At 43.9% G+C, this 17,740-nt stretch overlaps 1 protein-coding gene across 2 annotated transcripts; it reads right to left on the bottom strand.

Moving 5' to 3' along the window:
* Positions 1 to 3,873: 3,873 nt before the first annotated feature.
* On the bottom strand, positions 3,874 to 14,719 carry ETV7 (ETS variant transcription factor 7). 2 transcript variants are annotated; one of them, XM_083509289.1, is made up of 8 exons: positions 14,439 to 14,715; positions 10,415 to 10,538; positions 9,143 to 9,307; positions 8,476 to 8,598; positions 7,662 to 7,895; positions 6,727 to 6,869; positions 5,047 to 5,147; positions 3,874 to 4,326 (listed from the first exon to the last, which is right to left on the bottom strand). In XM_083509289.1, the coding sequence occupies exons 1-8, from the start codon at positions 14,442 to 14,444 to the stop codon at positions 4,209 to 4,211; spliced, it is 1,014 nt and encodes a 337-aa protein (XP_083365415.1). In that variant the 5' UTR covers positions 14,445 to 14,715; the 3' UTR covers positions 3,874 to 4,208. The 2 variants fall into 2 exon arrangements, with proteins under 2 accessions (XP_083365415.1, XP_083365416.1); XM_083509290.1 differs by lacking the exon at positions 8,476 to 8,598 and having other exon boundaries at positions 14,439 to 14,719.
* Positions 14,720 to 17,740: the final 3,021 nt, after the last annotated feature.

A 17,740-nucleotide genomic window follows, 5' to 3' on the forward strand; every position in this document is an offset into this window, starting at 1 on the left:
GACAGAAGGTTTCACTACTTAGCAGCAGCTTCAGGTGCTTTGCTGCATAATATTAGTAAATAATAGTACTTCTATAGCACCAAGTGCAGTTTGGTATGGTGTTTGTACAACACTGATTATGAAAGTGTATAAAGCAATGTATTTTTTTATTTGCTGTTAACTCTACTTCATTGTTGAGCAAGCTAGTGTAGTCCACTGAATAGTGAGCCAATCTTGGGACTCTGGAGTTTTTGCTCATTAGCTCTCATAAGTCCTTGCCTTTCAGATTCCCATCTGTAAAACGGGAATGTTGCAACAACAAAATTCCCTTATTTTTGAATGGTGAATCAGCTTGCATGCCTAAAATGTGTTATTCACAAACTCAACAAATCCTTTGTTTCATGCTTCCTGTTCGTTTTATTTTATAGTGCCATCTATTTTGAAAAACAAAGTCCATATCCTCATTAGGTATCAGTGCAACAATCTTCTTTCTGCTGCAACAGAGCAAGGCTGTATTTAATTCAGATAAGAATCACTAGAATTCAAATGCAAAATGAGCTTTCATCCCTAAACCCAGCCCTGCACTTTTCAAATCCATCCAGATTCTGGTTCCCTTTTAAGTTTCATTCCCACATTCTCCTCCACCCTCTATTTAACATACCATGCAATTCTGCTTAATAGGTATACAGAGATCCTGCTGCAGCATGTGAGGTTCAGTGGTCTGAGGTATTAATCCCAAAACAAACATTAGAAGAATAGTAGCACTGGATCTGTGGCATCTTCCTAAAGTCCTACACAAAGCAGTAACATCATAAGAAATCAGCAGCTCTTTCTGGGCTCCCTTCTTCCCCAGCAATAATAATAACTTATTATTTGTACACTGCCCATCTGACTAGGTTGCCCCAACCACTGTGTCACATTTCATTTATTTTGCACTGGACACAAGCCACTAATGTAACTAACAAGGGTACAGTTACAGATAGGTAGCCGTGTTGGTCTGCCATAGTCAAAATAAAAAAATTCCTTCCAGTAGCACCTTAAAGACCAACTAAGTTAGTTCTTGGTATGAGCTTTTGTGTGCATGCACACTTCTTCAGATACACTGAAACAGTATCTGAAGAAATGTGCATGTACACGAAAGCTCATACCAAGAACTAACTTAGTTGGTCTTTAAGGTGCTACTGGAAGGAATTTTATTATTTTAACAAGGGTACAGTCACCACCACATAACCAGCGTGGAGTAGTTAGCCTTATCAGGATCCTACTGCTCCCTAGAACTTCACATAGACTTTGGTTCCATCCTCCCCTCCGCCCAGTGTGGCTTGCACTGCAGTTTGGGGTGCCACTCCCTTCACCTGAATAAATCAAAGAGAGAAGCAAGATTACATGCATGAAAGTAATGTACATTCAGATCAGTTCCTTTGGGGTGTATGTTCAGGACCCAGCTGGGCAGAATGAGCAGGAAAGCCACCCAAAGGCAACCCTTACCAGAATTTGAATAAAATGAAGCAACATACACTACCATCCAAGAGGAGGAGGGGCTGCATGACCAATTGGTCCAGAGTCCAAAATTGACTAATGCCATCACTGCTTCAGATGAGCCTCTGCATCCACACTGCAGAGCTCATCTAGACCTTACTGAACTGGCTGCATGCATCTTTCAATGCAGCCATGAATGTGCATTCTCATCCAGGGCCACTAATTGTTTTGCAGGAATAGAAGCATGCAACCTAAGCCAGATCAGAGTTCAGTATAGTTATTATCAGGAACTGTGAAATGAAAACCACCTAGTTTGGAAATTAAATATTTGATAGTGATAAGAGAAAAGCAGTTTTCTTTGTCTCGTTCTTTCTTTCAAAAAGAAAGCTCTTCACAGAAAAAGAATTGCAAGCAAAAGGCTCAGAGTTTGCTATTAATGTTTCTGGAAGACTGACTTGATTCTTCCTACCATAGCACAATAATGGAAGGATGGTGTTCTATATTTGTGCAGCTGGGAGGAAACTTGTGCTTGTGCTAAAAGAGTACCTTTATTTTATCTCTCGGACTCCACTTCCCATTTGAAAAAAAGCAAACAAAATAAGAATAGCAATGTCAAAGCTAAAGAAGAAAACAATTTGTGAAATAATATATTGTCAAAGTCACCATTATCTGGATTTCAATCTACATTAGCAGTTGACAGGGTCATTATTAAATTGGCTGTCTACTCCATGGTTAGGTAAACTAAGGCCCAGGGGCTGGATCCGGCCCAATCGCCTTCTAAATCCGGCCCGCGGATAGTCCAGGAATCAGCGTGTTTTTACATGAGTAGCATGTGTCCTTTTATTTAAAATGCACCTCTGGGTTATTTGTGGGGCATAGGAATTTGTTCATTTTTTATTTATCTTTTTCAAAATATAGTGCAGCCCCCCACAAGGTCTGAGGGAAAGTGGACCGGCCCCTGGTCTACACTGAAAACATCTAAGGGCCACTCTAGAAAGTTTGGGGAGCTGGTTTTGCAAGTTTCAGGATGTTCCACTTTAGAGAGGGCAATTGTTGCTACTCAAATGGCTTAACCAAGTATGTGAAAATATTTTAAGTCTAATGGTCCCAATCAGCTTATGTAGTGTTTGTATATTGGCCAAGCAAGTTATCTTGTTCTAGTTGCAGAGATTCATAGAATAGAATCATAGAATCATAGAATCATAGAGTTGGAAGAGACCACAAGGGCCATCGAGTCCAACCCCCTGCCAAGCAGGAAACACCATCAGAGCACTCCTGACATATGGTTGTCAAGCCTCTGCTTAAAGACCTCCAAAGTAGGAGACTCCACCACACTCCTTGGCAGCAAATTCCACTGTCGAACAGCTCTTACTGTCAGGAAGTTCTTCCTAATGTTTAGGTGGAATCTTCTTTCTTGTAGTTTGGATCCATTGCTCCGTGTCCGCTTCTCTGGAGCAGCAGAAAACAACCTTTCTCCCTCCTCTATGTGACATCCTTTTATATATTTGAACATGGCTATCATATCACCCCTTAACCTCCTCTTCTCCAGGCTAAACATGCCCAGCTCCCTTAGCCGTTCCTCATAAGGCATCGTCTCCAGGCCTTTGACCATTTTGGTTGCCCTCCTCTGGACATGTTCCAGTTTGTCAGTGTCCTTCTTGAATTGTGGTGCCCAGAACTGGACACAGTACTCCAGGTGTGGTCTGACCAGAGCAGAATACAGTGGCACTATTACTTCCCTTGATCTAGATGCTATACTCCTATTGATGCAGCCCAGAATTGCATTGGCTTTTTTAGCTGCCGCGTCACACTGTTGGCTCATGTCAAGTTTGTGGTCAACCAAGACTCCTAGATCCTTTTCACATGTACTGCTCTCAAGCCAGGTGTCACCCATCTTGTATTTGTGCCTCTCATTTTTTTTGCCCAAGTGCAATACTTTACATTTCTCCCTGTTAAAATTCATCTTGTTTGCTTTTGCCCAGTTCTCTAATCTGTCAAGGTCGTTTTGAAGTGTGATCCTGTCCTCTGGGGTGTTAGCCACCCCTCCCAGTTTGGTGTCATCTGCAAATTTGATCAGGATGCCCTTGAGTCCATCATCCAAGTCGTTGATAAAGATGTTGAATAAGATCGGGCCCAAGACAGAACCCTGTGGCACCCACTAGTCACTCTTCTCCAGGATGAAGAGGAACCATTGATGAGCACCCTTTGGGTTCGGTCAGTCAGCCAGTTAGCCTTTGGGTTCGGTCAGTCAGCCAGTCAGCCATTCGGAAGTGGAGAGAATGCTGTTGAACTCAGGTTCTGTTTTGGGCTTCCCATGAGCATCTGAGATGCTGTAATAGATGGGCCACACCACTACACTTTTATAAAATGTAGAAAGAGCATTCACACACACACACAAATAAAAAAACAACAGAATTATGGGGTTATGGATCTATAGATCTTAAGACGCTGGTCTGTGAAAGAGTGGTTTACAAATCACCCTGCAACAAGATGGGCAGTGGCTATAGATATGTGATTCTGAGCACTGCCATTTTCAAACAGAAATGCTGACAGAGTTTGCTTACAGTTCAGCAGTAGATTAAAAGCTGATGGTCTGATTCTAAGGCAGCAGAGGTCCAGTGGATTAATATGAGCTGTAGGAAGCAACAGAATACACAAGCCCCGAAACATTATTTCACATCGTCCAGTCATTTAAAGCTTTTCCGTTGCACAACGCAGCCTCTAAGTGCTTCTGTGGCTTGGCAAATGTGCTATGGTGAGATTTCCAGCACATCTTCTTTCCAGTCCTCTCCTTCCTGCTCTTCATTGTCCAGCTGCTCAAATTCGCTAGACTTGTCAGGTTTTCTCTCTCCAGGAGTTTTCAGGAATCTGGAATTTTAAAGAAACAAACATGCACACTTTGAGCTAATCCATATTCCCATTTGTTTCTCAAGCCCACTTCCAACCCCAGTCATTGGGCCAAACAACACATTAAAGTGTCCCAGGAAACGAGATTAACTTAGCCATTTTGTAGAAAAAGCAGTGGTTAGGGACCAGATCCAGAACATGCTTCCAATCCAGTTTAAGGACCAACACCAGCAGTCTTCTGAAAACTGCACAAAACTGGTATGGATACCCAGTTTGGATTGGAAGCACACAGTTTGGATTGGAATGGGCCCCATAGCTGATTTTTCTGTAAAATAAAAATGGCCAGAGTAAGCATGCTTGCTTGAAGTCACATGCAACTTGGTCTGCATCTCAGCATCACATACAGGATTCCATGCTGACTAAAGGGCTCATCCTTTGGGTGAAGGTCCTTGGCTCAAACCCTGCTGTCTCAGAGTTCCTTGCCACCAAGGAAAAGTCCCATAACTGAGCAAAACAAATTTTCAAAAGATTTCATACCTTTTAGCTGAGTAGATCTGCACTGTAGTGAACAACATCTCCCCGATGCAGGTAGGACACAACCAAATTGCCCCCACCCTCCTCCTCCACTAGAGAGCAGAGCACTTTCTATGCAGCAAACAATACCCACCCTGCTAATGTGCAGTTCTCTTGCAGTAATTCCCCACTGAGCTCACTTTACAGGTTGAACTCTTATTTTCTTACCGGAATAAGAGTTTCTGCCCCGGTTCCTTTTTGATGATGTTGAGTTTATAGTAATGTCTCAAAGCTCTTGACATTTTCTCATATGTCATGTTCCTGCGATTCTGTAAATTCAAAAGATTATGGGTTTTGTTCAACCGACAGTTGATTTCCTTTGACTGCAATAGGAATGGTTTAAGCTCGGTTAGCTAAAAAGCACCATAGGATCTTCCTGCAGAATCGTAGTTCGGTGGTCACTGGACTAGATGCTTGAACACTCATTTCCAAACGTAATAAATTGCAACAGATGCTGTTTTAAACAGAGTTGAGCGACGAGTGGTTCGAGCAGCTTCATTTGAAAGTGTGAGTTAATAAGATTTTTTAAAAAAACAGCTGCCTTAGTGTACATCAGTAGTACATTTAGCCCAGTGATGTCTATTCCAATTGGCTGTGGTTCATCACTGTATCAGGAGCAGCTCTTTCCCATTCCTGCAACCTGAGTCCTTTTAGCAAGAGTTAAAACAGATTGCACTTAGAATTTTAGTGCTCTGCCACCAAGCCCCCTCTTCCAATCCCTCTTAGATTGTAGATAAGAATTTAGAATAAAATAACCTGGTAAACCATGTTTACTGCTTTAACAGGACACCTGCTGAGATCTTTAGACAGTGGACTTTATTTCAAGAAGAATACCATATTTTTCGTCCTATAGGGCGCACCAGCCCATAGGACGCACTTATTTTTTTTTGGGGGGGGGGATAATATATATATATATATTCCCCCCCCAAGCCCCAAAGAGCAAAGAAGCCATGACAGCGAGCGGGATGGATCCTGCTAGCTGTCCTGGCTTTGTTTTTAGCCTCGGGGCTGGGGGTCCAGGAGCAAAGGCGAGGTTGCGCTCAACCTCGCCATCGCTCCAGGAGCTGCGGGGAAGCTCCCGGAGCTTGCTTGCGGGGCTGGGAGCGGGGGGCAGGGGAAGCCTGAGCTTCCCCCGACCCCAGAACAGGCTGTTGCTCGCAAGGCTTGCGGACATCTGCGTGAAGCACGGGGCGCGCTCTGGAGCGCGCCCCGTGCTTCGGGCTGCAGGCTGCTGCCCGCAAGCCTTGCGAGCCCGGCGGGCACTCCCGCCGGGCTCGCAAGGCTTGCGGATAGCTTCCTGAAGCCTGGAGAGTGAGAGGGGTCGGTGCACACTGACCCCTCTCGCTCTCCAGGCTTCAGCGAAAGCCTGCATTCGCCCCATAGGACGCACACACATTTCCCCTTCATTTTTGGAGGCGAAAAATACGGTAGTTGTTGATGGCAATGTGGAAACTCCAAGGCAGGGTAAAATAAATTTACCCACTTTTTAAATCTAAGACAATCTTCCAACTTTACCAATAAAAAATTGGCCTAATCATTGTACCTAAATCAAGGGATCCCCACATGAGTAAGTACTCTAGGGGTACTTACTTGGGTATGGATCTGTCAGCTAGGAGCTCTTACCAACCAGCAGATCTGATATCCCCATATGCCTGCTCAAACAATGCACCCTAAAGGCAGCTTCAATAATAACATTTATACTATACATTATTTTTATTAGTTAGGTTTTTAAACCTGCGAGTATCCCTTCTGTTCAGTTGTTTCACCAGAATTAGAGACGGCCCAAACAACTTTTTAAAAAATAAAATCTGCATCTACGTAATTCCACATGAGAAGCTTCCTGGGTACCTTGTGATTACCCCAGAGCCTGGCTAGTCCATTGGGGTCAACAACACGAAATATCTTGGCCTCTTTATCTTCCCATTTTATAAATGCTTCGTATCGGCTGTCACAGAGGAGCTGGTAGACGTAATCCCAAAGTAACCTGCAGTCTGTAGTATAGCAGAAAAAAGAAGGGCTGTGGTTCAATCAGCTAGGATGACATCAATTAGCATCTTTACTGGGCAATTCTGTATCATCCTTTAGGTGAGGGTGCATTTCCAAGCTTCCACAAATAAGTGGCCAATGATGTGAGGAAGAGCAGGGCTACCACGCTGCAATTTTGTGCCTGATAGCAGACCTCTCTTACTCTCAGTGGGTGAAAAGTTCAGCATTTGCCCCTGTGTGGCCTGCAGCTAAGAAAGGAACTAAATGTTACCTCAGCAAAACACAGGTTCCCATAGCAGTGTTTGCTGAGGTAATCCAGGAGCAAAGAAAGCTTTTATAGGAGACAAACAGCAAGCCTGTAGGATGTGTGCTTGACCTCTCCCACCAATTATCCTCTGAAAATGTCCCCTGGCTGTGTTTCCCTTTGCTTAGTCTTCCAGTTTGAGAGCCTGGCCCTGAGGAGATATTCACAGCTTGAAAACAGGGCAAGGGAAGAGGATGAAGCCTTCCCTTCCACCAGCCTATTCTTCCTTGAAAGTGCCGCCTAGCCACACACCCCTCCCATATTTCCCTTTGAAAACGCTGCCTACTCCCCATATTTCGGAATTGTCTTGTGTTTTATTTGCGTATATTTTTGTAAACCTCTTTGTGAAACATTTTGTTTGAAACACAGTCTACATTTTTAAAAAAAAAATCAAATAAAACGCTTTGAGTTTGTAGAAAAGGTGCCACAGAAATTACAAATATAATCTGATTTATGACAATGGAGCTAAGGATCACAGAAAATTCATGCTTACCAGCAATTTTACCACTGACTGGAGCTGGTGTCCCAGGAAACGAGCAAATAATATCTCCCCTGTAATTGATCCCCAAATTATGATCAGAGAGACTGATGGAGCGAGGGCTGTAGAAGATCTTGGCTTGAGATCTAGTCGTGTCTGTATGCCTTGGAAGACTTGTAGGGATGATCAACCTTTCTGTCGGGTGTGAATGGCCATCAGCTGAGAGACCATCTAACTTACATCTCACACCTGTGAGGAGATCAGGGCTTCATTCAGTATATTCCCAGTCACTTGAATATTATGAAATGAACTTATAACAAGAAGTAAGCCCAGGACCCAAAGCAACTATGACAGACTAACTGGCTAAAGTTCTTTCCTAGCACTATGCATCTAGCATGGACTTTGGCACCTATGGGAAGAATCCCAAAGATTATCTCAGAAGAGAAGAAAACTGAAGGAAGCAGTTTATTTTATTTGGATCCAATATCCTGGCATCGTTGCACCAGGCTATCAGTCCTGTGGTTAGAGAGCTAAGCTTTTGAACTCTTAAGAACTGGTGTTTAAGTTTTCTGGTTTTCCTCCTTCCTCCCCATCTCTTTTTCCTTTTGTGCTGTGTCCCACTGGCTGAGACCTTTTTAACTGGAGCTATCAGGGGTTGTACTTGAATCTTCACTTTGCTGATCAGGTTCTTTAAGCCTTGCCCCCTCCCACCTTTAAGGTCTAGATTCTGCCTGCTAGCATGTGAGACTCCAAGATTTGAATCCACGGCTGCTGGAGTACCAGCCAAGGGTAACTGACCAAGATGAATCCACAACTCCATAGCACTCACCTTCTGGAGCGCTCTGGGTCTGTGTGTGTTCTGCATCCTGAAGGGCAGAGTTAAAGAAAGGGCTGGAAATAAGGGCTCGCCTCTTGGTCTTAATATATTGGAGCAACTCATACAAAACATCTCCTGTGGGAAAAGAAATAGAGAAAGACCAATCCCACCTTATGCATATCCCCCCAAAAATAACATTAATGGCAGTTTCGGGGTATATGTTGTAAAAACCTAAGCACCATTTTCATAGAATCGTAGAGATGGAAGGGACCCTGAGGGTCATCTAGTCCAACCCCCTGCGATGCAGGAATCTCAACTAAAGCATCCCTGACAGATGACCATCCAACTAAAATCCTCCAAGGAAGAAGAGTCCACATTTGGTGACTCAAAAGACATCCTAGTCAGTCAGGAATTTCCATCTTGCTTTGTGAGCCAGAAGCCCAGTTTACTGGGTACCTGAGAAACTGAGATCCACCGTTAAACTCAACCAAGTATTTGACCTACTCAAAATGATTTTACTCCTGTCCTTGGGTGTTGTCACCTTTTGAGTGCAGAGGCTTTGCACATTATTTCCGCGTGTTCCCTTTAGTGTTGTAGCTACATCCAAGCCTTTCTAATTCTCTTTGCCTGTAAGAAATCCTTCATTTCCCTTGCGTTATTAAGGGGAAACATTTCTAACCTGAGTTAGGAGCCCGCAATCTGAAATCTTCCTTGGTGAGAATACACAGGGCTTTCCCGTTCATTTCAAACTTGCTTTCGTCTGTTTCCCTGAGTGAATATTCTTTCTCAGCCCATCTCAGCCAGTGACTCACATCATCTTTGCTCCACAGAGAGGGCTGGATTCCTGCAACCAAAGGAGACTGATATTTAAATTAAAAGAACAAGACAATGATCCCCTCCCCCCTGCCAACCAGCTTCTGAGATTTCCCCATGTATTTCTTATACATTTTCAAATTTATATTCACAGCCATGTGGACCAGGAAATTGCTTTTTAGAAAATGAAGGGTCCTTAGAATGCTGAATTGTGCATCAATTCTGCATCCTCATAGTATAAAGTATCATATCAAAATACACAACCCTGAGCCAGGCTGGCTTCAGACATGCACTCACATAGGCTTTCTATTTCCTGCATCTCTAAAACTGAATGAAAAGTTCATTAGAGTGTAATCTCATTTAACAATAGTTCCCCTTCTGCTTTCTCTCTCATTCACATCAGAAGACGTTCTTACGATCACTTTGCCTTAATAGGCGAAGAAGACAGATGTCGTCTATAAAGAAAAGGTGGGTTGGAAGCCACTGAATGCTGGTTCGGCCATCATTCTTGTCCAGCCACTCCTCACTCCCCGCCTCCCAAACTTTTTCATGCTTCAAACTGAAAAGCTGCAAAATTCCAGAAAAGTTATTTTCCCCACCCCAGCAGAAGAAAAGTTGCCTTTGCACAGAAAATGTTGAGAGTGCTTTCAGACCAACCCCTCCACTCTTAAAATGTTACGTCTGTTTTCATTTACACCAGGAATGCTTTAATAATGTGGCAAGCAGTAGGTGTGTTTGACCAGTGCATCACCTGACCCAGGTCTGCTCCATAAAAATATTTGTACATATGAGAAGTGATGATCAGAAGCGAGTGTCATTGCTTATGCAGCCAAAAATGAAACTATCCATCTGCAAAAGGGAGATATCAGGAGGCTTGGAGGGAACTCAAGATTTGCAGAAGTACAAACTTCACAGGGGAAATCCTGTGTGGGGTGCCCTTCCCCCCAAAAGAAGATCACGCTCACTGGCCAATGAGTGTGGTCTGTTTGTTATGGGGGGACAGAAGAGTGGATGAGAGAAGTAATGAAATGGAGTATCCAAACAGGAGCACTTCACACTGCAACATTTTGTGGCAGGTCTTGCTTTTAAAAAAATTGTATTGGTCACTAGTCCCTTACATCATGACCCTTCTACTCACTGAGGCAGCCTGGTAATGTGCAGATTTGTCCCTCGTAGAGTAAGGATGGAACAGATGTGGGCTGGAATTGCAGGGGCAAAGCAGATGTTGCCACAGGACCTGAAGAACTAGTTGCCACTTCACCCTTTAGAAAGGAGAAACATACCGAAGATGTGGAGAACAAACTGGATTCCCTATGTTTGAATCATGCCCCACTGCAACATTTATATCACTCTGTGCTATACAGAAGCAAGCGGAACCTGTTCCGATGGCAGCTTGACGATGAGAGCAGTGTAGAAGGACGTTTGTTGGATGATGGACAGGGCCATGCACTTGAGCCAGGGGTCGGCAAGGCTTACCAGCCATAGGCCAGATCACTCCCACAGAGATCATCCGTGGGCCGGGCTGGCACAGTGCGACACCAGAAATCGCGCCTGTGCATGTTTGCGACGCCAGAAATCGCCGGAAACCATGCCTGCGCAGAAGCAATTTCCAGTGTCTGGGCATGCATAGATGCGATTTTCGGTATCTGTGCATGTGCAGATATGATTTCCGACACTGCTCGGAGAGTCTCTACGCCGCGCTGGTTTAGCACAGTGGGTGGGGGACTGACCGAGCGGGCAGCTCAGTTCAGGGGCAGCTTGTGGGCCAGTAAAACGGTCTTCTTGGGCCACATCTGGCCCATGGGCCACACGTTGCCGACCTCTGACTTAAGCCATGCAGCTCACTGGGTGATCTTGGGCTGCTTACTATATCCAAGCCAACTCCACATCCTTGATTTGAGCAGATAAAATGAGATAACCCCACAAATACTACCTTGATCCCCTCAGAGGGAGGGTGAGATAAAAATGGATAGCAGAACTTTATGAATAGCAATGGTGATTGTATTATAATCTGCTGCCATTCGATCATGATACAGTGCAGGAAAGGCTGGTGAAGAGTTACTCATATCGCATGGCATACATATTATTTTTTAACCCACTCTTTTGTGCAAATCTGCTATATATCAAAAAACTTGCATCTAAAAATAAAAATAATAAAATACTGAGTGCACAGGCAAACCAATACCTGCAGGCATGCTCAGAATGGACTTCAAGTTTGAAGAACTCTGGAAGGGCAAGCTACTGGCATGGCTGGGAAGGACACAAGGACACACACTTTTTAAAGAAAACTACAGTGGTGCCTTGCAAGACGAAATTAATCCGTTCCGCGAGTCTCTTCGTCTTGCGGTTTTTTCGTCTTGCGAAGCACGGCTATTAGCGGCTTAGCGGCTATTAACGGCTTAGCGGCTTTAAGAAAAAGGAAACAAACTCACAAGAACTCGCAAGACGTTTTGTCTTGCGAAGCAAGCCCATAGGGAAATTCGTCTTGCGAAGCGACTCAAAAAAACGCAAAACCCTTTCGTCTAGCGAGTTTTTCGTCTTGCGAGGCATTCGTCTTGCGGGGCACCACTGTACTGTTTTGTGCAAGTCTGATATATCAGAAAACTTGAATCTCAAAAGGAGACACACACAGGTAAACAAATATAGTACCTGCCCACAACAAACCTCGGATTTCCAGAACTCAAGGAGGGTGGGGGGAGAGGACAACAGCACACCATGCAAATACATCCCATCAAGCACTATCTACTGATGTAGATGGGAACCCTTCGACAGAAATCAACTTAAAGAGTTCATATGTGGCTGAAAGTGCACAAAACCCCATGGGGGACATCTGGGGAACCCACGTGTGTATTAACACTCTGGTGTATACACAGCCATCTTTGGCAGTAATTCACCAAATTTCAAGCACAGAAGGGATGTTTCTGTATGTGTAATTTCTAGGCAAGACTTAGATCTGAAGAAGAAATTTGTTTCATTTTTGAGTTGAGTTATCCTCTTCTCAACTAAAAAAGAGAGAGAGAGAGAGAGAGAGAGAGAGAGACTACACTGCTGTCACAATCGCTATATGTCTATTAATCCAGACATTGAAACCATAGCCCTTATCAATAATAGTCTCCATGCATAGGATACATCTGTGGCTTTGACCAAAGCAATTTCTTTTAGGCTATGTATAAACCATACATTTAAAGTCCACCCCCCAAAAAAAACCCCAGAGAATACTAAGTACTTTATGGGGTGCTGCTTCTACTAGGGGCGAACTACAGTTCCCAGGATTCAGATGTGCGTGTTTTAAATATATGGCGTATACACACAGATTCAGTTTTCACCTTTTGTGAAATGGGAATAATAGATACCAGGGTGGTTGTAGAGGGAAATGCAATATAAATAAATGCAAAACACTTTGTAACTTAAGGCAATGATTCAGACAAAATTAAGGAAGTTTAGGTCTCATTGATTTTGATGGAAGAGAGTGAAGCTTATGAGTGACTCCATCTTTGAAATAAACAGGATCTATGCTCTGGTTTTGCCAGAAGTGGCTTAGTCATGCTGGCCACATGACCTGGAAAAACTGTCTGCGACAAACGTCGGCTCCCTCAGCCAGTAAAGCGAGATGAGCGCCGCAACCCCAGAGTCGTTCGCGACTCGACTTAACTGTCAGGGGTCCTTTACCTTTTTTTAAAAAAAAAGCTAACTTGAGGTTGATATGTCAGATGCTATAGCTATTTTTAACCATATTTCATGCTAATTAACCTATGTCTCTATGGATTTATGAAGTCTTTACTATATCAGTATTTGAAACTTAAGTCTCAAATCCCCAAATACTTGTGTATTCTCACTGCCACTAAGAAGTCTGTTCTGAATAGACTGAAGTCTATGTGTCTTTAAAAATGGCCTGAACACGCATAGACTGGCTTGTTAGCTGTTTTAATTAGCAAAGAGGTAGTTGTATTATTTGGTTGTTATCTTCCTCCCCCCCCCAAAAAAAAAATCAGCAGCACCTTATTGTGTATTGTTTATACATTGATTATTGAACAAGCTTTTGTGAACTGAAGTCTATCATCCATCTAATTAAGTGTTTAAAAAGCACAATACATTTGATAAGTCTTGAAGGTGCCACAAGACAATTTGCTGTTATAGTTAGCCTTAACCACACTTAAGGCACTCTTTACACAACAGTTTAAAAAGTGTTTCAGAGTCAAACACCCAGTGAAAATAAAACTGAAAGATACCCACCCATTTTTACACTTCACTTCTAAACTATTTTTAAAAAGCTGAATAAAATAGAGAAATGTAGAGGAGGAAATTAAATAATGATCCAAATTAATCATTGTCCAGGCATGGCAACAGCAATGATTAACCAAAAACAAACCTCCCCCCCCCCCCGCTGCTACAGAATATTAATCAGACTGTCCAACTAACACTTTATTTCTCCATTTGTGGCAATACATCCTTAAGAACAAGCTCGAGTTGCTCTTTGCTTTCCCCATATATGAAAATCAAATGTACAATCTTCACTGCCTAAGAATAAATGCTGGGTTTAAAAAATGGTCTCCTCCTCTTCCAGCCTAGTCACTACATTCACAAATGACATATTCCAGCCCAAAATTGTCTTGTCACTTGGTGAAAACAATCGAAAAGCTTTAGCCTGTCAGCCAAGGAAAAAAGAAAAGAAAGTGTTTTAAGTTTCAACACACATTTTTGGTTTTTTAAAAAGTTGATTATACCCCTCCCTGGCCCTCCAGTTTTCTCCTCCAAAATGCTTCTCCTTCTAGAACATTAGCTTATTTTCCTTCCCTCTTGTGAAATAAACTGGGAAGGGGAGGGAGGGGGGGAATTCCAGAGTTTCTCCAGCCTGAAATAAGCCAATTAACAGAAACAACTCAGAAAACTTTATCTGAGGACTTGGGGAGCTGAAACTGTCCACGAGGAACGTGGGAAGTGGGAGGGTCTCAGGTACATACAACCTGACGCTCGGGACGCGAAGAGGGATGGGGACCACGTGTGCGATGAACTTGGGATGCGCGTTAAGAGAGAGAGGAGAGAAAGAAAACGGAGTTGGCGCGGGAGACTGGAGGCAGAGGACTGAAAGGGGGGGAAAGGTACAGGGGGTCCGGTGAGTGCCAGAGCGGGTGTCCCACGGGCTGCCAGCATCTCTTACTTACCTGCATTACAGGTGGGAAGTGGAAGGTGGAGCCGCTGCTCCGGGGGCTGGGGCGCTCGGGGTGCAAAGCAAGTCTTCTGCCCCCTGATCCTCGCCGCCCTCTCCCTCCCTCTCTCTCTCTCCCTCCCTGCTTGGCAAGCAAAGGCAGGAGATCGCGGTCTCCGATTACTGCAATACCCTTCCGGGAAACGAAAACGAAAGAAGCCGGATCCGAAGGTTGCTGGAGTTCAGTCCGCAGAGCACCCCCAGCCGCTTGTGCGCCGGCTGGTCCCGCCTCGTTGTGCACAGCCAGCGGCGAGGAAGAAGGTTTCTGAAAGAAGTGCGCTTAAAGGACAAACCAGAGCGTTGCTTTCCTGGAAGGCGAAGTCCCGCGGCGCCTTCAAGGCTAACATAGCATAGCGTTCCGAGGGACGGATTAACGCTTATGCACCCCCCCCCCCAAAAAAAAACACTCAGCAGAGATTCTGCCACGATGCAGTCGTTAGTTGGAGAAGGCAGATCCATCAGTTTCACTGTGCAATGGACGAAACCTGTAGAACCAGAAGTTGGGTGGCCATCGGTCTTGGATGTCTTAGTTGAGATTCCTGCAGGGGGTTGGACTAGATAACTCTTGGGGTACCTTCAGGGCCGGATTTAGGTTTGATGAGGCCCTAATCTACTGAAGGTAATGGGGCCCTTTATATGTCCAGCTGTCCTATGTTGCTGTTTTTGTTGTTGAACATATGCTATATATATATGGTAATTTATGGACCTATCAGGTATCTAAAGCCATAGGCATATGTTGCCATGCAACCAGTCCATGCAGAATGTAGGCACCCTATAGTATATAGAAATGAGCAAACCAGTGATGTTTTAGGGAGCAGGCTAGCAGGCGGGGCCCATTATTTACATCATAGGAGCCTACACAACACAAAACTCGATGTTACATTATGTAGGTTTAATTTTATTTGTTTTTTATCTTATATTTTGGAAATGTACATCCAGTTTTTTCCCCTTTAAATTTTTTTTGGGCCCCCCAAGAGAGTGGGGCTCTAAGCAATAGCTTGTTTAGCTTATACAGTGGTACCTCGGGTTAAGAACTTAACTCATTCTGGAGGTCCATTCTTAACCTGAAACTGTTCTTAACCTGAGGTACCACTTTAGCTAATAGGGCCTCCCGTTGCTGCCGCACCGCTGGAGCACGATTTCTGTTCTCATCCTGAAGCAAAGTTATTAACCTGAGGTACTATTTCTGGGTTAGTGGAGTCTGTAACCCGAGGTACCACTGTATGTAAATCCAGCCCTGGACTGTACGTTCCAACTCTACGATTCTATGAAGATGGTGCCCAGGTTTTCACAACATATACCTCAAAACTGTCATGAATGTTATGGGGGGGGGATATCCAAGTCTACGGTTCTTTGATTCTATGAAACCTAAAGGAGAGCGCTGTACCTACTAGGGAAGATTTAAAATGTTAATTTTAAAACTCTGGTAAGCACACAAGGCAATCTTTAACAGCCAGATTTGTGTAACTCTTAATCCATGGTTGTGATCATGGCTTAGAAGTCAGCTGTTTTCAACTCCTCAGAGTTACCTTAAGAAGTTAAATATATTGAGTTCAAAGGGGCTTACTCTGAGGTAAATATGTAGGCAGCAGTCTTTGCCTATTTACCTGGGAGTAAGCCCCATTTAGCTTAATATGGCTTGATTATGAGCAAGCATAAGAGTGCTGGATCAGGCCAGGGGGGGTCTATCTAGTTCTCACCATGCCCAGCCAGGTACCCTTGGAAAGCCCACAAGCAGGATCCGAGTGTGAGAGTGCTCTCCCCTCCTGCAGTTTCCATCAGCTGGTGGATTAGTTACCCTTTTAATTGATTTAAGCACCCTAAAAGCACATGTAACCCAATTTGTAACACAAATTTCCCCATGGCATGAATTTCACACATTTCCATTAGAAATAATGAATGCATATAGCGTATCTGTTTCCCCACATGAATGTGTAGTAGGAAGCCCTTATTGATGGTTTATCCCTTCTGCCTGTACACACATTGGCTTAGTTGTCATTTGCCAGCATCTCCAAAGTACCTATGGGCAGGTGAGTGCCAGCTTCAACCCACGGTGTAGATTAACTGGAATATAGCATGTCATCCAAACCCTAAACCAACAAGATTAACGTACTATATTAGCTTATGAAACTGACTTCATGAACAATGGTTGGAAACTGCTTGTTCCACCGACAATGGTTGTAATTAACCACTGTTTGTCTAGGTTTAGATGACATGGCAAGTTACGGTTCTTCTAAAATGCAAGTGAAAGCTTTTCATCTCTTCATAGCCAGAGCAGGAGAGGAAAGACACCAGAAGAGAAGGGGGTGCATTTGAGCCCTAAGACTTACCTAGGCTTATTTATGCAGTGCTAAATTTTGTGTTATGTCTGAACCAGCCCAGTGAAATTGAGGCATGGGAATTTGTCCCATATGATTAGATAATTAGATTGGGATTCTTGTGATCTCCTGCATGGAAAGTATTTCAAGATACGTAATTATTATGGGAAATGACCCTCAAGTTGGTGAACAATAGCATCATTTTTTGCCCACTTTTTCAATGTGTACCGTGGCGTGTATGGTCCAAGCTGCATTTGCAATTGCATCTAAATCACGAGAGTGATCATTATTCCTAGTTCATTTATGTGAAAATTAAAGGGGTGGATCTGATTGTGTGGGTGGGTTTGCACGCGCAGCTGTGGCCATTTTCAGGCATGTCTAGAAGTTTCTCTCCAAACAAGAACAGAATGTGAAAGGGCTCGTGACATATACAGTGGTACCTCTGGATGTGAATGGGATCCATTCCGGAGCTCCGTTTGCATCCTAAAGAGAACGCAACCCGCATCTGTGTGCGCGCGGGTCGTGATTTGCTGCTTCTGCGCATGCGCATGACATCATTTTGAGCATCTGTGCATGCGCGAGCGGCAAAACCCAGTAGTAACGCGTTCCGTTACTTCTGGGTCGCCGCGGAGTGCAACCCGAAAATGCTGAACTTGAAGCAACTTTAACCCGAGGTATGACTGTAATGGTCTATATACATCTTTACATGTGTATGTTGATTATTCCTGTGATTCTCCCCTTTTGAGAATGTGAGTTGTTGATTCCATTTGGATGCAATACCTCAAGGACTGCCTCTCTCCATATGAAGCTACCTGGACCATGAGACCACCCTCTGAGACCCTTCTTCATGTGCCTCCTCCATGAGAGGGTGACAACATGAGAATGGGCCTTTTCTGCAGTGGCTCCCTGTTTCTGGAATGCTGTTTTTATTTCTAATGTG

Source organism: Podarcis liolepis, assembly GCF_965112155.1.
Source record: "Podarcis liolepis genome assembly, chromosome: 6".
Lineage (NCBI taxonomy): Eukaryota > Metazoa > Chordata > Lepidosauria > Squamata > Lacertidae > Podarcis > Podarcis liolepis.

Excerpts from the sequence above, each read along its gene's own strand:
- ETV7 (XM_083509289.1), bottom strand. Across the intron at positions 9,308-10,414 it reads CACATTACCAGGCTGCCTCA|GAATCCAGCCCTCTCTGTGG; the intron begins GTGAGTAGAAGG and ends CTTTGGTTGCAG. Across the intron at positions 6,870-7,661 it reads AGTCAGTGGTAAAATTGCTG|ACTGCAGGTTACTTTGGGAT; the intron begins GTAAGCATGAAT and ends GCTATACTACAG.